This window comes from Pelecanus crispus, chromosome 8 (assembly GCF_030463565.1).
Source record: "Pelecanus crispus isolate bPelCri1 chromosome 8, bPelCri1.pri, whole genome shotgun sequence".
NCBI lineage: Eukaryota > Metazoa > Chordata > Aves > Pelecaniformes > Pelecanidae > Pelecanus > Pelecanus crispus.
In genome coordinates, this window is record NC_134650.1 from 27,298,946 (window position 1) to 27,322,701 (window position 23,756).

The following is a 23,756-nucleotide window of genomic DNA, read 5'->3' on the forward strand; positions in this document are numbered from 1 at the left end:
GTTCCGGCGCGGCGGCGCGCGGAGAGTGTGAGGCCTGGCGGGGAGGTTAATGGCGGACGCCGTTCCCGCCGCTGAGCACTGACCGCTGCCTCGCCGCCTCCCGCCGCGCCGCCATGTCCGTGGTGCCGCCCAACCGCTCGCAGACCGGCTGGCCCCGCGGGGTGAACCAGTTCGGGAACAAGTACATCCAGCAGACGAAGCCGCTCACGCTGGAGAGGACCATCAACCTGTGAGCCCCGCCTCGGGCCTGCCCGGGCCCTGCCCCTGCCCCCGGCCCGGCCCGCTGGCGAGCACTTCCCTGCTCCGTCAACAGCCCCGGGGCCGCCCTTGGGCAGCCTGCGGGAGGTTTTCCCTCAGCAGCCGCCGCGCAAGGGCCGCCCGGCCCGGCCCGGCCCGCCGGGGTCCTGGTCCTCCGCCAGCCGCGGGGCTGAGGGAAAAGCGGCTGAAGAGCCCGGTTGCCGGCGAGGGCTCTCCTCCCACCCCCACCTCCCCAAGGGCGTGCTGTTTAGCTGTGAAACGCCACACTGTAGGGTGTTGTCGGTACCGGAAGCTGGCCAGCGATCGGGGGAATGTGGAGCATTTATTATATATGCTTTGGTATATAGAAACAGCGTCTGAGTCGGGAAGCATGAACCCCAGGTAACACAGGGAGTATTTAGACGTGGTGAACATCATACATGCTTCTCTTCTGGTGTGCTTGTTCATAGGCACCTGTCTTTGGCGGCAGAGAGAGAAACAGGCCACTGGCCTGGATGGGATGTGGGCTAACCCTGCGTAGTCACATGTGGTCAGGTGTGCCTGGTGTCCGCTGATTGTTCGGTGTGGGTATTTTAATTTAAATTTGGAGTGGTTGCTACCAGAGAAAACTTTACTTCTGTCATAGATACAAACTATTTGCTAATCAATATTTACTTACTCTGTATGAGAAGCTGTATCCTTTAGCTTCTCCCAGTAAACACTGATAGAGGTATTCTTTCCTAAGTACATCTGTCAAGTTGCAGAAACAGCACATGTTAACTGTAACAGTCAATGTTCAATTTTAGGTATTAATCACAGGCTCATATGTATTTTTTTTGATATGGCTGAGGTTATTCACAGAGTCTTGTGGAAGTTCAAATATGAACTTCAGAGATCGGGATATTTTTATAGTGTTTCTGAAGAAAAGGCTCATCAGCAAGCTGTGTTATCACCATAACTTTTTTTAAAGCATAGGCTAAGGGGTTTGATGTACAGGCTAGTGTACCCACATTCGTATGGATTAGCATAGTAGATTATTAATGAAGCTATCTGTGCATTTAGGAATGGAAATGATGCTAAGCTATAAGTGAAAGCGAGGGAGGGAGCTTGTTGGTAAATGTATCTGCAGTTAGGAGACTGGTTGTTTTGTCTCACTTGTGTACATGAGAAAGGGCTCTAATAACTGCAGCTGGCTTGTGATTGCTATTAAAAAAATGAGGAAAATTTGGAGAGGAGGAAAAATTTGAGGGCGGGAAGAGTATATACTACTCAAGTTTGATATGATTTAAGTATTGGGGAAAGAACATGACAGGATGCGTCTCAAGGAAAACATTCCCCATGAAATCAGTCATTTATTCCATTAATTCAGTTGCTGTATGCCACAAGTCAAAACCATGGTGATAATTTGTTACTGCTCTGCCCAGAACCCATTTTCCTCTCACTTTTTGACTTAGCTTGACAATCCTGTCTTCTCTCCAAGCCTTGTGCTACCAGATCTGTGTGTTACTTGGATTTTGTTGTACAATAACATTTTCCTGTTTCCCTCTGTGCTCTCTAGGACTGACCAATTTCTTGTCTAAGCTTTCCTTTCTTTTCTGACTCTTCTCAGTCCCTCTTACCTGGAGAATTCTCTTGAGTTTCCACTATACTGTCACTAGAGGAGGCAGATTTCCAGCACCTAGCCCAACAGAGTGGTCTGCTCAAACTCTTGATCTTACCGCAGGTTCCTGGCCCTGCACTTAGACGCTCAGCATTTCTCCTCTTCTGTGATCCAGATGTCTGATTTCCCGCTTCAAAACAAACCCACTTCTAACAGTTTAATTCTCAGACTCTTCATTACTTCCGCAGGAAAAAAAAAACAAACCAAACACTGTCCTGTGCAGCTTCCATCCTTCCCAGCAGAGCTTTTCTCTCCTGTCCGTTTCCCAGCTCCTCTCAGAGCCTCAGCTGTCTTGTCTTTGCAGTGTGGAGATCAAAGAGGGTGGCTGTTGAATAACAGTTGCTGTTGATTCTTATGGGCTTCTTTCCTTCTTTTGAATCACCACGCTAGCATGTAGATCAGCAGGACTTTCTGCACTTGTATGTATCGTAGTGCAGAACTTCGTGCGATAGGGGCTTCATAAGTCACAAACAAAAACTTCTAGACCAGCGCTGTGAACAAGTTAGTTACTCTTCCATCAAGCACAGAAAGTTCTGCCTCAGGGTGGATGCTGTGTCACAGTGATTTAAATTGAGACTTCTTGTTACATATTTTCTTCCCTTTACAGGTATCCTCTGACAAATTACACATTTGGTACAAAGGAACCCCTGTATGAGAAGGACAGTTCTGTGGCAGCTCGATTTCAGCGCATGAGGGAAGAGTTTGACAAGATTGGCATGAGGCGGACTGTGGAAGGGGTTCTGATTGTACATGAGCACAGGCTGCCCCACGTGCTGTTACTGCAGCTGGGTACAACATTTTTCAAGCTGTAAGTGTCTGTTTCTTGAATGTAACTTTTAGTTTAACTTCATTGTCACAGACCACTAAATATGTGGGCTAGAGGTTAAAGTGTGGCTAATGGATAGGTGTTTTGGATGTGATTCATTTCTTGCAAAGACTTAGTCTGGGAAAGCTTTTTTGAATGGTGGTGTTTTCATCTAAAATGTATTTGTCTGACTCTGCTCATGAGTGGGGTGACAGTTTTGAACCGACTGGAAATCTTAGTTACAGTGCAGCACTATGGTGAAATCCTGTGTAAAACTCATTATCAGTAGTTAGTGTGTTGTTCTTACATTGTGAAAGCTGTTATGCTCAAATATCCTTATGCTATGGCCACAAAAATGGTACAGTGGAGCTCAAGGAATAAACCCCAGTAAATGCACAATGATATCTGTTCACAAACTACTGGGTGAACTGGGGACAGCAAGAAAGGTAGGCATCTGAATTTGAGAACTGCTTCAGTTCATCTCATAGTTATCACTGCTGGAGTGAAATTTCAGTGTTTGGGTCCTATGATCGTAGTGATTGGTGGTGGTGTTTGTTTTCTTTTTTAAACTGGATGGGCTTGACTTCGTCTCAAGTTATCCTGCTTGTGTTCTTGCTCTTATGTTTTTAACCTTTATGTTGGTTATTCTCAATTTTGTGTGTGTGAAATCTAATTCTATATCCAGATTCTTTTTTGACATCTTGATTTGGGGGATGTTTGTGGACAAAAATAGGCTAGACTCTAAAAGTTCTGTGAAACTCTGTAATGATGAAAATGTGGTTTTAGGTTTTTTCATTAACCTTGCATCAAATGCAGGATGGTTCCTCACATGAGTTTTATTTTCTGCTTCCTGTGTGCTTCAGTTAGTGCTGGTTTTGAGATAAGAACAAATATGGTTGGTATTTACAACTCTTTCTTCAACTTCTGGTGCTTTTATATTACTGCTAAAACTTTACCTTTTAAGTGTCCCAGTTATTATCATGTATATTGTTATACTTTGTCCTGCTGAAGTGAAAGTATTTTATATAATAGGTTTTTTTTTTTGAGGGACATACAGTAGCCATTTTAGTCACAGTATTGGTGAAAGCTATCCTACTGTCTTCAAATTCAGCAATGTTAGATTTGGAACTTCTGACCTAAGGGCCTTGACTGAATTTGTAACTCCCCGCCTGGAAGCACATCCGAACTTACATGTGAAAGTTGGTAAATGCAATAAAACATAACTTTAGCTTTCATCATTGATTATTTTAACAGACCTGGTGGTGAACTCAATCCAGGAGAAGATGAGGTAGAAGGGCTCAAACGCTTAATGACAGAGGTCTGTTTTCTTTTGTTATGTTGCTATATCAGAATGTTGGATTATTTTAGAGTTAACAGAATAAGCCAAAGCATTAGTCTTCTTATCACTTCTGTTTATTTTGATGCTTTTGTGATGTTCTCAGGTAGTTAGCAAATCAAGCAGTAAGTTTTCATTTGTCTGCATTGTGAGAGTGTGACAGAGTGGTCTAGTGGCTGACACCATACCTGCTGCTCAAGTCCTATGTTCATTTGCAGCTTTGCTTTTTGGCTGGCTTCAGGCAAGTGAGCATGCAGATGGGCAATAAAATATGTTGTGGAGCACAACTGACGAGGACTTGTTTTTGAGATAGTCTTCCCAATGCACCAGTTAACCTTCCATGCTCTCCAAGTAACCTAAATTAATTCTGTCAGGTAGTGTAACAATGCATTTCATTCTTCCCATTGGTCTGATGGGACTCAGTTCAACTCAACACAGCATGGAATTTGAAATGCTCTCTAAAGTGTCCTTGTCCTGTCAGGGGAGGCTTTTACTAAAAAATGTCACTTCATACAAAAATACTCTAAAATGCTATTAAAAGCTGTTCCAGAGCAGTTCTGAACTACATCAGACCCTTATTACAGCAAGTCTTCATGCTTCCAGTGTATGTTTTCTAAAAAAATTGACTTGGGGTATTTAGAGTTTTGACTGTAACTGGATGTTTGGTAGATACTGGGTCGTCAGGACGGTGTTCAGCAAGACTGGGTGATTGATGACTGCATTGGTAACTGGTGGAGACCGAACTTTGAACCTCCACAGGTGAGTACTCATGTTGACTTTCATCTTCTTCGGTCAAGTATTGGTTGTTCTTCCAAAAGCCTTCAACCTACCAGTTGGGCTTTTTGCGTACCTGCTGCATGAGCAATTAGTGTTTCTGGGTTTTACCTGTTTCATCTCCTTTCTGTGGCTGGGGAGAAACTACAAACTTTTTCTTCTGGAAACTCCCCTCTTCCTCCTCACACCCGTCCTGATGGATGAGAAACCACTGGATGTAATAGCTTCCAGTCCTGTGCTGAGCCAGACACACCATTTAAATTCCTCTTTTAGCCACAATGGAAACTCTTGCAATTCTCATATGGAACAGATGCCCTGTGAATAAAATAGTCTTGCTGCCCTATTTCTAAATGCTTTAATACTGAAAATACTTGGTCAGTTTGCTGTTACACATTTCTGTCTTGTTGGGTTGTTTTAACTGCTCGCGAGTACTGGTGCCTCTTTAGATCCTGTCAATAATTGTGATAGCAACAGCATTCCTTTCTGAGTACTTTCTTATAAAAGTGGTTTTCATTATTTGATGCCATGAAAGAACAATATATGACACGTTGAAAACTTGCACAGTGCTTGATAATTTATAAAGTAGCACTTAAGATTGCACAATGCTTTCAAAGCTCTGTACGACCAATTTTTTTTGTTTTTCTTCCAGTATCCCTATATCCCAGCTCATATTACAAAACCAAAAGAGCACAAAAAGCTTTTCTTGGTCCAGCTTCAAGAAAAGGGTAAGTGTTTGCAGCAAAGGATTGTATTTATAACAATGTCTAAATGCTTGCATTTCATGCAAGGAAATGTGGTAGCAAGTTTGTTTTCATATGCTTGCAGTTGTTTATAGTTGATCACTAAAAGAGTTAAACGCTGGTATTAGTTTTGAAGGTCCTTTGAAAATTAGTTCCTAGTAAATAGTCATTCCTGCTCCTGCATCAGTATATGTACAGCATATGAACCCCATATTTAACTAGAAAAGGAATAAACCTACTCTAGTACTATAGTGCTATACATAGTGATCTTGATTTGAGGTGTGTGGGGGGCGGTGATACCTTGGCTGAACATGTGCTGGTTTTTCTTATCAATCAACTTGGATTTGTTTTTAGCTTTGTTTGCAGTCCCAAAAAATTACAAGCTGGTTGCTGCACCATTGTTTGAGCTCTATGACAATGCACCAGGATATGGACCCATTATTTCCAGCCTTCCTCAACTTTTGAGCAGGTATATTGTGATTTATTTGTATTACAGTTCTTGGGAACACGTTTGCTGTGGGACATCAGAGCAAGGCTAGGCACTACAGAAAGCAGCTGTAAAAAAGTTGCAGCTATCCCAAAGAGTTTAGAATCTACCTCAGACAAGATGTGATGGACAGTTTAGAGGCACTGATCACAACTTGATAGCACCCAAGTCCTATCTAGCAGTTGTGGCAAAGTAAAATGTGAAAGATAGTGAGGATGAAGCTGTGCAATGGTTAATCTTGCAAGTGTTAGGGACAGGGTGAGAGTAAAAGCCAAGATGCGTCTTTGAGGCACTGAATTAGGTGTGCATGTTATCACTGCTTTGTGCTGATTAAGTGTGGTGTGTTTTTTTAGACTCTATAGTAGTTTATAACATGTAGCGTCTTTATAACACAAGTATCTGTAGGGAAAGCTGCATTTTTTCCTTCCTTTTCCCAATGTACGCACTCTTTCTTTGGCTTTCTTACCTGAAAATGGCTTGTACCTCGGGTCTCCAGAGCTCACTAGTCTTACTGGTTTCTGTTACTTCAGCAAATGTTCAGGAATGCCAGGCATCCCACAGCCTGTCAGCTGTTACTCAGGGAGGTAGTTCTGTCATTCACCTACTTTGATGAAAAACGTCTGTTAGCAGAATGTGAGCACTGGTGCTGCCCATAACAGGCTTGTATTGTGCTATGGTTTTTTTCCTCTATGTAGTCCCAATTTTGGCAATTGTGTTTATGGGGGCTTCCCCCTCCCCCTGCTCTAAAGACAGCAGATACTTTCTCCTGAGTACCAGCAAAACACTGGCTATCATGCAGCCAAGTGCCAGTTTGGTACCAATGCAACAGACACATCAAAGGACAGACATCTGGAAGTTGAGACGGATGCTTGCTTCCACTGTGTGAATGTTGTTTGTTGTGAAACGGCTGAGAAGAATTAGCTGTTCTGTTGAGTATGTCCAATACTCCATTACCCTTGGAGTGTGAAAGTCGGCCCTGATAGCAGAAATGCTGTGAAATAGTTGCTGGTGGGCGTACGTAACTCTCACTGGTATTTTCATATCTATGAAGCTCTCAAGAGATGAAATGTTAATAATTAGTGCTTCTGCAACCTTAGGAGACTGTTGTGCAATGCTAGTGTACGATTGGCTGTTAAAAGTGATGCTTCCTGCTATACTATAAACCTGTCTTAGCAAAACATTCGCTTTTGTTCTGTCAGATGGAGGCTTATCAAGGGCAGAAACAAAACATTTGCTTATTCATTCCGAAATGTCACTTAAGAATGAAAATCCCTCACTTGGTATAATCCTTTCAATTTTAGGTTCAACTTTATTTACAACTGAATTCCCATATACCTGAAGAGTCTGATAGAAGAAGCCGTCTCTGTGAGCACAGCTTTAAAATGTAGAGAAAAGAATACATGTGATGCAAGGATTTTTTTTTAATGTCATTCTTTTCCTGAAGGCCACTAAACTTTCTATTGTATGAATAGAGGAATGAATCTCAACCGTTTAGATAGTGGGATGGCAATGTGATGTCAGTGTTTTAATTGCTTTTTGTTGTAATACTCACCAAATTTTTTTTGTACAACATTAAACAAAATGGTTAAGATTCTGGTTGTCTTGCATTTGTTGGTGGGGTTTTTTTGTTTTTTTTTTTTTTGTGCTTTAGTTGTCTCCTACTTTTAGGTATGTATTTTAAACTTTATTGCTTTCCTTCAGGAATACAGAAGATCTTGGAAACCCATTCAGGGACCATTTGGATGCTCTGATCTGCATCCCTGAGCAGGGAATTAGTCTGAGGGAGAAATTAAACAGTATAAGTAGGTGCAATATAATTTTGAGTCCTCTTCACTTAGAGAACAGAATAGCTGTTTTGAGGGAGTATGGGTGCTTAAAGGCAAGTATAGCCTTTGTTCAAAGCTTCTCAGAACTGGTCTGGAAGCATTACTGTTTGTACAGGGCTTGGCAGAGATGTAACTTGTATCTTCTCCCTCTGTGCCCCCTTAAGGAAATAACAACCAAACAAATTCTGTCAGGCTGGCCTGAGATCCAGTTAAAACATGGAAGTAAAATTAATTTTATATACTTTCTATAACTATGGGACTGAATTTGGGTCATGTTCAAATGTTTTGCTAATGCTACATGCAAGTGGTTCCATGTTATGCCGAGCTGTGGTAGTAGACCAGTGTGCTGTGTCACCTTGCAAGGGATACTCGTACTTCTGCTTCCTCACCTCAACATTTCAGTCTCTTGCAGGTAGTAAATATCAACCTTTATAGGTTTGGTTTGTTGTTTTTTTTTTTTTTTTAACATGCTTGGCTAAACATCAATTCCAGTGGATGTGTCCCTTCCTAATGCCTTTAGCCTTCCATAGTTTTGCTTAACTCTTTAAAAAGACTTGTTTCCAAATTCTGCCTCTGACCAGAAGATGCACCGTTGCTCGTGTGCTGTCCTCATTTATGAAGGCACTGTTGGAGAGTGCATGCTGCCAGGAGAACCGAAACTTGCCAAAGTGCTTAGTTCTGTTGCCAGTTGTACTGGTAGGCTATGTGCAGAACAATTGCGACAGCTTGATGTGTCAGTCAAATTGAAGCTGTGCAGTATGGGATCAATACTGAAAAAATACTGGAAGATTTAATGGTAGGGCTGCTCACTTTGGTCCTATGGATAGAAGGCCTGGACTTACGGTTGGCAAAATGTATGGTTGTTAGGCAACTGCCAGATGGGGAAAATAAAGCTAGCAGGGGTGTGTAGAAAGGGAACAGTTCTTGCATGGCGAAGTGAGGGAAGGTGGAGGTTTGGAAGTCAAACGCTACAGGAACAAGAAGCAGCAGAGCACCGCTGGCATTTAACAGCACCCCTCATCTTCCATCCCTGCGCGCTAGTTTGGGAGTTTGACTAATTTTTGTTCCAAGCTACCTGTGAAAGAGTGCTGCAAGCACGGTATCGGCTCTCTGCTTTTTCCTCTGCCCGAGCCCATAGGTTTTGGGGCTACCGAAGGAGAACCCCTCTGCTTTCCCGCAACCCGCCTCTCCCCCCCAGCTCTGCTTGTGCGGAGGCTCCGCCGGGGGCGGGCAGGCTGCCGGGGTGCGGGCCGCGCCCGCAGCGCCGGGGCCGGGGCCGGGTGCAAGCGCCGCCCCGGCCGTGACTCAGCGCGCTGGGAGCCGTCTGTGACGGGGCGGGCGGACGCGGCGCTCGCAGCCGGGGCGGGGGGTGTGGGCCCGTTCCTTCCCCCGGCCGCCAGCGGGGGCGGCCCGGCCCGGCCCCGGGGAGGAGCGGCGGCGGGGCGGGCGCTAGGCCGCAGGAGCGGGGGAGCGCGGCGGGCCGGGGCCGAGGCGGCGGCGAGGGCTGCGCGATGCCGCTGCTGTTCCTGGAGCGCTTCCCCTGGCCCAGCCTCCGCACGTACACGGCGCTCAGCGCCCTGGCCCTGCTGGGCACCGGCCTCAGCGCCTACCGCGCCCTCAGCCAGGCCCCCGGCGGCGCCCCGCCGGACGGCGGGGCGGCGGGCACCGAGGCGGCCGAGCCCCCGCGCCGCGGCGGGCCGTGGGCCCTGGACGTCGCCTACTACCTGCTCTCCGACAGCCTCTGCGTCTGGGTGAGCCCTGGGCGGCCGGGCCGGGCCGGGCCGGGCGAGGCGGGCGGCGGCGGGGCCTGCGGGCCCGGCCGGGTGGGTGGCGGCTGAGGCCGGCGGAGCGGCGCTGCGGGCCCCGCGGCCTGCGACGGGGCCGGGGCCGGGGCCGGGGCGGCCTCTGCCGGCACCTCTCCGCGGCCTGCGGGGGGAGCAGGCGGGCGGCCCGCCCCGCGCCGGGCTTCGGAGCGGGTTGTTTCGTTATTGCTGTTTGCGAACTGCTCCCAGCATAAAGCGGGGGCTCCCGGGGAGCTGGGTGAGGAGGGGCGGCGAGGCGGGCGCCGGCTGCCCGCTCGGGGCCGGGGATGCACCCCCTGCCCTCCGCAGGCCGCAGCCGCCTGCCCGCCTGCCTGCCTGCCTGCCCGCCCGCCTGCCTGCCTTCCTGCCTTCCTTCCCTCCTTCCCTCCCCGGCAGGGTGACAGGGCTGCGTTAAAGCCGAGCGCCCTGAAGTGGAGCTTGGTGCTCCTGCTTGTCCCTGAGCGTCCCCCTCTCGCCATGGGTGGGTTTTGGGTGAAGCTCTTGGGAGTGTTCTGCTGCGGTGCCTGGTGGGTGCTGCACCTGCACTTCTCGGAGCACTGCGTGTCCTGCTCAGCTAGAAATGTTTGTAAGACACCATGAGGTGTGCAAGCCCAAGCTTTACCTTTTTTTTTTCTTTTTTCTTTTTTTTAAAATAACGTTTAAAGTCATGCAGGTAAGAGGAAGCATTATCACCGTTAAAGGAAAAAAAATGAAAAGAATTTTCTGTAGTTCTTGAAACCCAAACCAGGCAATGGTATTTGAATCTTGGCTCAGTAATTTCTGTAGCTGAAATAAAGGCTCAACAAGGGGATATCAAAAACCTAGCTGAGCTGTTGCACTTTTATGTGTCTGTCAGTCAAAAGTGCTATTAATTGGACACTTGCTTTACAATGTGCTTGCTTGACTGAGGTGCTGATTTTTTAATATACTGAGCACATTCAGCCTGTTGAAACTTGGTCTCAGGACCTTAAATTAAGAGCCCTGAAAAAGTTTATTGTATGTCCTTTAGAAATGACAGGGTGAGGCTGCTTCATCTTCCCCCCCCCCTTTTTAGTATTCTGCGTAGGTCAAAAGTTAATTACAAGTGTCTTTGGCAAATGTGAGAAGCAGTTTTCCCAGGCCCGTGTATTCTGCTCCTTGCTGCTTTGCTTTAAAGCATTTTCGCAAGAAGGATTTAAGCAGTGTTGTTACAAAAGCGGTGTGTGTTATTCAGTATGTTTCGAGACAATGTCTGAATCTTGTTCTTGTAACAACAGATTCAAACTGGAGTTGTCTCATCTGCCATATGTTAAACAAAATGAGCATCTTGGTGATCTCTAAGTTTTGTCCTCATGTTCCTTGGTGCTAATATTTGCTAATCTATATAAAACAATTTATTGTGAAGAGGTAGGTTGGTTTGTTGGATATACTGGTGTATCAAACTGGCCATGTTAGTATTTCCAGAAAAAAGTTAAGTGACTTATCAACTACTGTACGTTGTCTTGGAAGAGGCCAGGCTTAAATTTCACAAAAAAAAAAAAAAAAAAGCAGCTAAAACTATTCTGTGAGCAATGGTAGGTTTTGTTAGACTCGTTCTTTCCCTTTCTCTTGCTCTTTTTCTAAACAGAGCAAAAGTATTTGTTGCTGACTGCTTTATTTCTTTCCAGGTACTAGTGAACACCGCCTGCTGTTTTCTGATGTTGGTTGCTAAGCTAATCCAGTGTATGGTGTTTGGTCCTCTTCGTGTCAGTGAGAGGCAGGTAAGACAGCTATTTGTTGCCTTGGATATCTGTGGTGTTTCATAATTTCTTGGTGTACAACTGGTGTGGTTTTCTATATGGAATTGCTTGAAGGTACACAAGAAAAGTAAATTTTGGAACAACTTCAGTCTTACTGTTATACTTCTTGCCTTTGAAAATACTGTCCAATAAAACCATATAGAAAACAGTCTGCCCAAGAAACCACGGTTAGCTAGGATATCCACAGCCACAAGCTTCCAGTTTATTTCTGAAGGGAACTTTTCTTTTTCATTGTTGCTACTGTATTTTGTAAGCCTATGGTCAACTTGAAAATCCTGCTTCCTTAATGAACTTTGTCAGATTTCATACAAGTGCGCCCTCATTTCAGAATATTTATAAAGTGTTCTTCTCTATTCAGCTGGTGCTTGGCAGCATTTCTCTGTTGCGTTTTATAGTTAGTTATCAGCACTGGCAGTCTGAGTTCCCTCTTGCACCTTGTTTTCTGCCTTGACTGCTGGAGAAGTGCTTTCCATCCTCAGACCCTGAATGGATGGTTTATCTGCCCTCAGGTTTATGAGGGAGTAAGCAGGGCTGAAAACTCAAACTGTTTAGTCCTGCTCTTGGGCTAGGTGAGAATGTTTTTAAAAGTTCAGCAAGAGGACTATTAAAGCCCAGGTTTTTATGAACAGGATTCTGCAGAAGATAAAAGCAGCAGCAGTGGTTTGAATAGTATCTGTAGAATTTTTTTTTTTAAAAGAAAGGGAAATGTGTAAGTTGCTCTGTGTAAATGCAGTAGCAGTGGTTTGAAGTGTGTTCATGTATTTAAAAAAGTGTGTAAATGCCGTTCTTTAGGAAAAATGAGGATTTGTGACATGCAGAACTGAGGCACTTAAAGCTTCATTAATAGCCGTGGATCTCTCAAAGCCTATTTGTGATTCATACCCATAGAGCCTCTGAGTGAAGTGTATTAAAAACAAGGCACTCTCAAACTGCATTGGGCTAGATTTTCTTTCCAGTCCATGTTGACTGTAAGGATGTAGAATTTTAACCAGTGATAATTTCCAGGATGTTCTCTACTCTCTTAAAAACGCAAGTAAAAAGCAGTAACAGTGTGGATCCATGTGCGTTTGGACAGTGGGAGTATGCTTCAATTCTCATGTAAAGAAAAGCTGGTTATTAGTATTGGCGAGCCAAAAATGGCAGCATCACAAAGGAATTCTGGGCCTGTCTTAACTAAACTCCTGGTGATTTCATCATGTTCTTTAACAAAACATTTTATTTCATAATTTTTTTTATCCCCAAAAAGCTGACTTGCTATCTGCTGCTTGAGACCATCATAGTGTTTCTTTCATACTGCCTGTGCGTGGGAATAACTTTTTTTCATTGCTCATCCATCTAATTCTCTACTGTAGGCATTATGCTCTTTAAGAGCAGACTTTGTCATCTTTTCTTAATCATCTGTACTTTTTGACAGGTTTTTGGAAACAAGGTGCTAGGCTATTTGGGCATCTTGTCTAACTAACTGCGGTGGTTTTTCTAGCAAAGAGGACACAGTAGCTGTCCTGCTTGGGCATGGAAAATCAAACTGAGGTCAAACTTGGGTTTGTGCTAAGCACTGTTTTAGAAATATGGCAGGAAACTACGTTGTGTGCTGTGTTGCAAAGTTATGCTGCGGTGGTACAAAAGACTAGATAGTCTAATATTTCTAATATGTTTTTAATTCAGTAAGGGTAACAAACACTATTCAAGATTTGTATGTACCAGGCTTTTGCTAACGTATTGTCGCATTTCTACTTCCATCTTTTTTTTTTTCTTTTTCCCTCCTTCTCTCCCCTGCATGTGGACTGTCAGTACTTTCACTACAGTAACCAAATGTTTTCCTTCACAGCATCTCAAGGATAAATTCTGGAATTTCATTTTCTACAAGTTCATCTTCATTTTTGGTGTGCTGAATGTTCAGACCGTGGAAGAAGTGGTGATGTGGTGCCTCTGGTTCTCTGGACTTGTGTTTCTTCATCTTATGGTTCAGCTCTGCAAGGATCGCTTTGAATATGTAAGTTTTGATTAAGGGCTGTCTTTTGGGACATGCAAATTCTGTTTCTGGTTTGGACACTGATGATAGTTTACTTATGATAGGTTACAAACAGATCATTTAGACCTTTTCCCCACCCTGTGGTGCTGAACATGTGCACCTCCCAGTAGCTTCAAATACTTGCTTTAAAGTGCAATGTCAATCTTACTCCTTCAGTTTTCTCATCAGACAAATGGAGCTGAAGATACTTATTTTCGTTGATAAATTGCTCCTTATACGTGCCCTGTAATTACTATTACATAAGTCCAGAAGATGTCTTCATAGACATCTGCATCTGCATAGGCATCCCTTAGATTGGTGCCCTTTGGTATTGGTCTGTAAAGCCTGCTTCTGCGGATTCTGTGCTGAGGTTTCAAGCTCATTTACATCTATCAAATTTTGACTGCTATCTTTACAACGTACAGTGCCACTTTCTCCATAAGCTGTATCTTGGTTTCTGTTAATACCAGGAATAAATTCAGTAGAGATGCAAAAAGTGAAGTCTAGGCAAGGAAGAAGGAACTGGAATTTGAACAGTAAATCTTTAAACGTCTATAATGGACGTGCATTTTCCTCAGCTCCTCTGTCCTGGAATAAAAGTTTGAACTAAATTGAATCCATGAATTTCCTTTTGGTAGCTCTGTGCTTTGCGATATGTTTTTTTCATTAATATCCAGTAAGGCCTGTTAATTCACAAGTAGCTAAGCACTAAGCTTGAAACTAGATTGGCTGGAGTTAGGAAAACTTGAGACAGGGGTGAACAAGGCAGTCATCTGGTGTTTTTAGTGTTGTTCAGAAAGCTGTGAAAGAACAAAGCTCATGTGGGAAGAAATCTTTATTATATTCCTGCTGCATTCAAAGCATGTATTGTAATTCTTAACTTGGACAAATAGTACTTGTGTGATCTGCCTTGCAAACTCGGGGGGATGTGGAACTGAACCAGATATAAACAAGGAAGAAAGAACCAATTTAAAAACAAAACATGGGGGTCAACTTCATCAGTCAGACCAGAGTGAAGCTTTGGGCAACTCCCTCTTTCTGTGTCCTGTTCTTCCCCTTCCTGCCCTGAAAATAAGGGGTTGGACAACCTAAATACTTTGCCTCTTGGGTCGTCTTTGATTTAGACAGCCTAGGTGTAGCTTACCATTAAGGTAGTTTAGAAAATTAATACGCTATATATATGCTATTGAATGAGCCAACTGTTTTCACTAGATTCTGCCCAGCAGTCTCTAGCTGCAAGTTAAATTTTTTGGGGAGATGTATCTTTCTTCCAGAAGAAAATGACATTGGAAGAACTAGAGGCTGGAAGATAAAGCTGGACAAATTCAGATCAGCTGTAAGGTGAAAAACTGGCAGAACAATTATTCTCATTGCTCAAAGACTGTATATTAAGGTTAGGTGTCTTTCTAAAATGCATGTTCTTCCTAAGCAGATGCTGTGGATTTGATGCAGAAACTACTGTATGAGGAAGTGTCCATGGTTCTCTTGCAGTGATTCCTTCTAGCTTTAGAAGCCTGGTGAATGTAAATGACAGCAAGATGAATGAGACTTTGGGATGGTGTGTGGTTCTAGCTTTATTGTGCATCATTACTAACATTGCGTGGTTGAGGTCGTGAAATTTGTTTTATTCTAGAAAGCAAAAGATTTTCCTGAATGAGGACTTGTTTGGTGAGGTGACTGTGGAAGATAAGGTGGATGAAGTACTCCTTTAAACCTGTTACGTATTTGTGTTGCAGCTTTCCTTTTCTCCTACCACACCCATGAGCAGCCACATCAGAGTCCTGACCCTGCTCATAGCCATGCTCCTGTCCTGCTGTGGATTAGCAGTCGTCTGTGGTATTATTGGCTACACCCATGGCATGCACACGTTGGCTTTCATGGCAGCAGAGGTGAGACTTCCTTCATATGTGTCATGGTTTCTGCTTTGCTTTTCACCTCTCACTTGGGGGTATCTTGGCACGCGGTGGGTTTTCTTTTAGTTTCCCACAAGCAAGAAACTCTGAAGACGCAAACAAGCCCTCCCCTGTTTTAGAGTAGTTGCCAGATCTGCATGCTTCCTCTCTTTAGAGTTTAAGCCTGCAAAAAAAATCTTTGTCTGAAGAAGAGGATGAGAGGATAAATCCATAAGATGATGCTGAAATCAAATGGCAGCCTATGAAAAAATAATAGTTGTGCTTCATGAGCATTGCAAGAAGGGTTAGTTGAAATGGCCGCTAGAGAGAGGGAGAGCATTTATATGAAAGTGTAATGTGCACCTCAGCCTGTTTCTTTGAGGATGTATTTTCTATTTCATTCCTTCAAAAAAGGAATGAGACTAATTCTTTCCTTAAGGCGTACTTGTGGGATTTGCTTATGTTTGTGCAAAGGGATGCTTCTCATCTGAGATGATCAACTCATGTTTGTGCACTCCTGAACCCATTGCAGTGTGGAGTAAACATCAATATGTTTGTGAACATCAGTATGTCTTTGATGTTATGGTGGGTTGTTGCGCTCTACCTGAGGAAGTGATAATCTTAAACAAAGGTGAGGTAACCAGTAAAATTGCAAGTAAGTCGTGTTAGCACATCCTTAGTTCAGATAACAAGTAGCATTTGGTTTATTTTTCTTCTCCTGTCTTGAATTCATATTTGGAGTAGGTGAGGAGGAAAGAAAACAGTCAGCCGATAGATAGTAGGAGAATATGATGCTGGTCACACCACAGTTCAGTTATTTAATATGTCAGTTTACTTTTCCCTAAATATGAGAACGTGCAAGGGCAGATTTGTAATTACACAGTGGAAGGGTATTGAAGATTTGTCAGTGTCTCTAATAGGTGGGGTCTCGTTGGTCTTCTGTCTCTTATCTTGGCTTGGCAGAAGGATGTATCAGACTCATACCAGTGAGGGGTAGTTTATCAGGGAGGGTTACAGTGCTGAAGTGTTGCCTCGTTAGTGCTGCATCATGTGGTGGTGTACGTGTTTTGAGTTGCAGGATGGGGCTCAACTATTAATTTCAGTAGGAGCTGTTCTGTCTGTTTATTAACAAAGGAGCGGCTCAGCCAGCGTAAGTGTATGGTCCTCAGCCACGCCATGGATCCATGCAGCCTGCTGTGCTGCTGGTGGACAGCAGAGGAGGTTTGTGGGGAACTGTCGTGGTCTAACCTGGCAGGCAGCTAAACACCACACGGCCACTCGCTCACTCCCCCCTGCCAGTGGGATGAGGGAGAGAATCTGGGGCGTGGGGGGGGGGGGGGGGAAGTAAGATTGGTGGGTTGAGATAAAGACAGTTTAATAGGACAGGAAAGGAAGGGAAAATAATAATAATAAACACCAATGAATATACAAAATAAGTGATGCACAGTGCAGTTGCTCACCACCTGCCAACCAATGCCCAGCCAGTCCCTGAGCAGCGGCTCCCCAGCTCGCTTTCCCCTAGTTCACACACTGAGCATGACGTCCTATGGTATGGAATATCCCTTTGGCCAGTTTGGGTCAGCTGTCCTGGCTGTGCCCCCTCCCAGCTTCCTGTGCACCTCCAGCCTTCTCAGTTGGTAGAGCATGAGAAGCTGAAAAGTGCTAAGTGTAAGCGCTACTTAGCAACAACCAAAACATGAGTGTGTTATCAACATTATTCTCATCCTAAATCCAAAACACAGCACTATGCCAGCTCCTAGGAAGAAAATTAACTCTATCCCAGCCAAAACCGGGACAGTATCCACCCCTTATTCTATACCATCTCTGTCATGCCCAGGTCCCACACTTTCCAATATGTGCCAGTTAATCACCACCACTCTTCCTGTCTTTTGATATATGTACACACAGATATCGTTCCCTATAAAATGTTCGTTGTGTTCATTTAGTCCATGACTTTGGGTTCCATCTGTCGTAACAGTCCTTCAAGGCAGGAGAGGTGGTGTGTGGTGGTGGATTGTTGCATGGTGAAGCCAGTTCTGGTTCCATTATCACTGTGCTTTGCTCGGTTTTCATCAGAGTTCATTCTTCATTAATCTAGGTGATTCTTACTGTAATACCATTGATATGGCATATAACCACCATAGAAGTGAAGGTATACAATGTTACATAGCAATTAATATCATACAATTTAATTTATTGGCTGTTCTCACCCAAAATCAAATCCCCTTGAGGTACACATCAGACTTCCCCATCCTTCTGCATTACCGACCAAGTGCACACAGGTCCTTGAGCAAAGCAATCCCATGAATGGGTTTGCCTTTGTCTGAGGCAGAAATAACCCAGACTGTCTTCCCCAGTGTATTTTTTACGTGCACTACAGGGACTTCATCCCTTTCTACAGTAAAACGTAAAAGTTTTGATTGGGCAGGGCCAGCTCGATTGGCAGATCTAGTGTTGAATAACCAGGTGGCTTTTGCTAAATATGTATCCCAATGTTTGAATGTCCCACCACCCATTGCTCTCAGGGTAGTCTTTAACAGTCCATTGTATCGTTTGATTTTCCTGGAGGCTGGTGCATGATAGGGGATGTGATACACCCACTCAATTCCCTGCTCTTTGGCCCAGGTGTCTATGAGGTTGTTTTGGAAATGAGTCTTGTTGTCTGGCTCGATTCTTTCTGGGGTGCCATGTCGCCATAGGACTTGCTTTTCAAGGCCCAGGATGGTGTTCTGGGCGGTGGCATGGGGCATGGGATGTGTTTCCAGCCATCAAGCGGTTGCTTCCACCAGTGTAAGCACATGGCACTTGCCTTGTCAGGTTTGTGAGAGTGTGACATAATCAATCTGCCAGGCCTCCCCATATTTATATTTCAGCCATGGTCCTCCATATCAGAGAGGCTTTAACTGCTTGGCTTGCTTGATTGCAGCACATATTTCACATTCATGAATAACCTGTGGAATGCTGTCCATAGTTAAGTCCACCCCTTGATCACGAGCCCATCTATATGTTGCATCTCTTCCTTGATGGGCTGAGGTGTCATGGGCCCACTGGGCTATAAATAATTCACCCTTATGTTGCCAGTCCAGATCCACCAAGCCACTTCAGTCTTAGCAGCCTGATCCACCTCCTGGTTGTTTTGATGTTCTTCAGTGGCCCAACGCTTGGGTATGTGAGCATCTACCTGATGTACTTTTACAACCAGGTTCTCTACGCAGGCAGCAATATCTTGCCACAATGCAGCAGCCCAGATGGGTTTGCCTCTGCGCTGCCAGTTGCTCTGCTTCCATTGCTGTAACCACCCCTACAGGGCATTTGCCACCATCCATGAGTCAGTATAGAGATAAAGTACTGGCCACTTTTCTCGTTCAGCAATATCTAAAGCCAGCTGGATGGCTTTCACCTCTGCAAACTGACTCAACTCCCCTTCTCCTTCAGCAGTTTCTGCGACGTCGTATAGGACTCCATACAGCAGCCTTCTACCTTCAGTGCTTTCCCACAAGATGGCAGGACCCATCAGTGAACGGGGCATGTTGCTTCTCATGTTCTGGCAGTTTATTATATAGTGGGGCCTCTTCAGCACATCTCACCTCCTCCTCTGGCGATATTCCCAAATTTTTGCCTTCTGGCCAGTCCATAATCACTTCCAAGATTCTTGGGCGGCTGGGGCTTCCTATTCGAGCCTAATTTGAGTTGTATGATCAGTGCGACCCACTTGCTCCATGTAGCGTCAGTTGTGTCATGTGTAGAGGGGACCCTCCCTTTGAACATCCAGCCCAGCACCGGCAGTCGGGGTGCCAGCAGGAGCTGTGCTTCAGTACCAACTACTTCCGAAGCAGCTCAAACCCCTTTATATGCTGACAATATCTCTTTTTCAGTTGGAGTATAGTGGGCCTCGGATCCTCTGTATCCTCAGCTCCAAAACCCTAGGGGTCGACCTCGAGTCTCCCCTGATGCTTTCTGCCAGGGGCTCCAGGTAGGGCCATGCTCCCCAGCTGCAGTGTAGAGCACTTTTTTTATGTCTTATCCTGCCTATCTCCTGTTTAATTTGTTCAAAGGCTTGTTGTTGCTCAGGGTCACACTTGAAATCGTTCTCCTTCTGAGTCACTTGAAATACCCTCTCCTGAGGTAGTCTGTGGCAAGGATGCACGGAGCCTCTGGGCCAGTCACAGTGGGGTGCCTTTGCCACTCATTCCCAGTTAGACTCACTTCGGCCTTCAATACAGTTAGCTGTTGGGATCCCCCCGTCACTCCAGAAATACAGATGAGTTCTGCCCCTCTATAGCTTGATGGCATTAGGGTACACTGTGCACCAGTGTCCGCTAGAGCCTTATATTCCTGTGGGTCTGATGTGTCAGGCCATCGAATCCACACAGTCCAATAAACCCAGTTGTCCCTTTCCTCCATCTGGCTGGAGGCAGGGTCCTTCTAGTCCTGGTCGTAGTATTTGTTACTCACTTCATGTAAATACGAGTCAGGAGTCCCTTCATTAAGATCAGAAGTGAGATCAGCCCTTCTACTCTGTCTAGGGAACTGCCCACTGGAAACTGGTGCAGCAGTTTTCCTGGAAGAACCCCCATTTGTGATTGTTTTTCCTTGCAACTCACATACCTGTGCCTCTAGGGTCGAGGTGGATGTTCCATCCCACTTCCTCATGTCCTCTCCATGGTCACGCAGGTAAAAACACAGGGTGTCCTGTGGTGTGTACACTCTATATCCTCTCTTGAGCAGAGAAACGCTTGCTCCTAATAGCTGAGATACTGGTCCATACAGACGGGGAGTAGGGACATATCCTCTTTTGAGTTGCTGGACCTCCCGGGACAGTTTCTCCACAGCCGAGACAAGGGAGGAGGAAATATTTTCTTCATATTGCCAGAGTCAGTTAGCCACTTCATCCACCATTTGTTCCTCTCCATCTTTCTAGGTCAGTATTGCCAATGAGCTGGCATACGATGATGGTACACTCCGTACAAACTTCCGTCACATGGGTCGTGTGTACTGGACTTCATCTGGATCTTTGGATAGCTGCTTGTTGTCCAGGTCACTATAAATCACCTCCAGGACAACTAATTCCCTCAGGTACTGGATACCTCTCTCCATGGTGGTCCATTTGCCTGGGTGACATACAACATCTTCCTTGAAGGGATATCTTTCCTTTGTGCCTGCCAGAAGTCGCCTCCAGAGGCTGAGGGCTTGTGCCCCTTTTTCAATCGCTTTGTCAGTGCCCCCTTCCCTCGAAAGCAATCCCAGCTGTTTGGCTTCCCTACCCTCTAATTCCAGGCTACTGGCCCCGTTATCCCACCACCGGAGCAGCCAGGTGACGGTGTGCTCACCTGGACGATGGCTGAAATCTTTTCGCATATCTCACAGCTCACTCAGGGATAGGGATTGGGTGGTTTCTGTCTTGTTTATGAGTTCTGCCTCTTCCTCTTCTCATGATCACCCTGCCTTTTTGTCATCCCTTACTAAATGAGCTGACTTCCGCTTCCAAGATTTCTTCTTGTGTATAGGAGTGATTGGTACCGGCACGGGTTGGTTCTCTGATTCAGCGGCAGTGCCTGTTGAGGGGGTTGGAGTAGCCACAGTGCCTGTCATTTTGTTGTCAGATCCAGAGACCTTCTCTTCCCCTTAAGGGTTCTGAGTAGTGTTGAACAGGGCCCGGTTGGCATGGGCCAGGCCACAGCATGCTGCAGTGATTTGTGTCTCTCTGGAATTGCCAGGATGACAGCATACTTTTTCCAAATACTTCATTAGTTTTTCAGGGTTCTGCACTTGTTCAGGGGTTAAGTTCCAAAACACTGGAGGTGTCCACTGTCCTAGGCACTTGCTCAGACTATCCCACACACCCTGCCACTCATAACTTCAGAGTAGATCTCTGGGTGGTATTCTTAAACAGTTGCTTGACTTTAAACAAGGCCTGAAACACATTCAGGAGTAGGAGCTACAGGAACATGCCAGTTTGAATATCTCAAATGTATTCAAAATTCTGAAGAGCTATTGTAACTAGTCTGGAGGAGAAGGGGAAGGTGAAGGAAGGTATCTCCCCTGTAAATTGGCTCTCCGAAGAGAAAAGGTAAAAAGTGTAATTATTAATAGTGTCCGAGAGATGGCTCCTAAAGTACGGAGATGATGGCAGTGCTGAGTACAAATACCAGATTAAGTCTCACGACCAGCCATTTTATCATATCATAAGCCAGTGTTACAAAGTACAGCAAAACAATAACCTTGACCCGGCTCCCAGAGGTGATAAGCAGCACAACAGGGAACATGTACAGCAAGTACGGTGTTGCATAACTGTCCTGGTTTCGGCTGGGATAGAGTTAATTTTCTTCCTAGTAGCAGGCATAGTGCTGTGTTTTGGATTTAGTAGGAGAAGAATGTTGATAACACGCTGATGTTTTTAGTTGTTGCTGAGTACTGCTTATGCTAGTCAAGGACTTTTCAGCTTCCCATGCTCTGCCAGGTGCACAAGAAACTGGGAGGGAACACAGCCAGACTAGTTGATCCAAACTGACCAAAGGGCTATTCCATACCACATGACGTCATGCTCAGTATAGAAACTGGGGGGGGTTGGCCAGGGAGCAGCGATCGCTGCTCAGGAACTGTCTGCGTATCGGTCGTTGGGTGGTGAGCAATTGCATTGTGCATCACTTGCTTTGTATATTATTATTACTATTATTATTATATTATTATTATTATTATTTTACTTTATTTTATTTCAATTATTAAACTGTTCTTATCTCAACCCAGGAGTGTTTCTCACTCTTACTCCTCCGATTCTCTCCCCCATCCCATCGGGGTAGGGGGAGTGAGCGAGCGGCTGCGTGGTGCTTAGTTGCTGGCTGGGGCTAAACCACGACAATAACATAACGCTGAGAACAAGCATGGCAACTCTGGGAGCAAATTAATCAACATTGTGACCAGCAACTATCAAACTAATATGATGAATGTTTATAACAAATTTGTTCTAATGTGCTCTGGTCAGATCTGTCATTATCTCAACCTGTCGAGCCCCATGTTGGGTGCCGAAAGGATTGTCATGGTTTAACCCAGCAGGCAGCTAAACACCACACGGCCACTTGCTCGCTCCCCCCATCAGTGGGATGGGGGAGAGAATCTGGGGCGGAGCGGGGAAGTAAGATTGGTGGGTTGAGATAAGGACAGTTTAATAGGACAGGAAAGGAAGGGAAAATAATAATAATAAACACCAATGAATATACAAAATAAGTGATGCACGATGCAGTTGCTCACCACCTGCCAACCAATGCCCAGCCAGTCCCTGAGCAGCGGCCCCCCGGCCAGCTTTCCCCTAGTTTACACACTGAGCATGACGTCCTATGGTATGGAATATCCCTTTGGCCAGTTTGGGTCAGCTGTCCTGGCTGTGCCCCCTCCCAGCTTCCTGTGCACCTCCAGCCTTCTCAGTTGGTAGACCGTAAAGAAGGTGAAAATTGCTAAGTGTAAGCGCTACTTAGCAACAACCAAAACATGAGTGTGTTATCAACATTATTCTCATCCTAAATCCAAAACACAGCACTATGCCAGCTCCTAGGAAGAAAATTAACTCTATCCCAGCCAAAACCAGGACAGGAATGTGTAGGAAAGGGTCTCCTACCCTTGCTTGCAGCAGCTGGTGTTTGAGGATGTTCCTGAGCTGAGGGTTGCACAAGCCTGTTCAGTTTGATAGCCTCAGATGGACTCTGGAAAGTTGGCTGATCGTTTATTGAACTCATTTATACTTTGGCCTCTGCAGTATCCAAAGGCAACAAACTTCACATTTAACTTGGCTTTGTGTACACAAAAGAACTCTTTTAGTTGTTGTGAATTTTCTGTCTGATAATGTCCCTGGCTATTATCTAATACATTTATGGTGAAAAACCACAAAGAATCATTCCCTATTTACTCTTCTTCACACCATTTGTTGTTTTATAGACCTTTCTCCTGTTCCCCTTCTGACTTTTCTTCCAAGCAAAAGAATTCTAGTCTGTTTGATCTTTTCTCATATGAGATTATCTAGTATCTTGCCCTTTCCTGAACCTTTTAAATATGTCCTATATGGGTCGGGTGACCATGAGTAGTTTCCATGACTTTAATACCCAGCATCTGTGTAAGTGGAATAAACCATTTAGGTTTCTTTCTGTATGGGTACCAGCAGTGACACCTCGTGGCAGTCCTCAAGCTCTCAGCAAAAAGCATTAAATCTTGCAGACTAAAATGTTTTCCTGGTGGTGGCTTGTGTGATGCGGTTCAAGAGGGACCCTGCCAAGTGTATTCCATTAGTGTGTATTTAATTACATTAAGTTACATTAAGCTATTCATCTCTCTCCTGACTCTGCAACCATTGATTTAGCTTGATGCCTCAGGGTTTTCAATAAAGCAATATGGATGTTTTTCTCAGGTTTTAGTTAGGC

At 44.9% G+C, this 23,756-nt stretch overlaps 2 protein-coding genes across 4 annotated transcripts in view; both read left to right on the forward strand.

Moving 5' to 3' along the window:
• The first annotated feature begins 113 nt into the window (after nucleotides 1-113).
• Nucleotides 114-7,579, forward strand: NUDT21 (nudix hydrolase 21). Its single transcript, XM_075715196.1, has 7 exons — nucleotides 114-229; nucleotides 2,505-2,705; nucleotides 3,957-4,020; nucleotides 4,708-4,797; nucleotides 5,462-5,537; nucleotides 5,907-6,021; nucleotides 7,341-7,579. Exons 1-7 carry the CDS (start codon nucleotides 114-116, stop codon nucleotides 7,360-7,362), a joined length of 684 nt encoding a protein of 227 aa, XP_075571311.1. The 3' UTR covers nucleotides 7,363-7,579.
• Nucleotides 7,580-9,376: 1,797 nt separating this feature from the next.
• Nucleotides 9,377-23,756, forward strand: part of AMFR (autocrine motility factor receptor) — a 37,056-nt gene continuing 22,676 nt past the window's right edge. For all 3 annotated transcript variants that reach the window (XM_075714791.1, XM_075714792.1, XM_075714793.1), the window contains exons 1-4: nucleotides 9,377-9,616; nucleotides 11,314-11,406; nucleotides 13,274-13,438; nucleotides 15,193-15,345. In XM_075714791.1, the coding sequence (XP_075570906.1) occupies nucleotides 9,377-9,616; nucleotides 11,314-11,406; nucleotides 13,274-13,438; nucleotides 15,193-15,345 (651 nt within the window). The remainder of the gene's footprint in view (nucleotides 9,617-11,313; nucleotides 11,407-13,273; nucleotides 13,439-15,192; nucleotides 15,346-23,756) is intronic.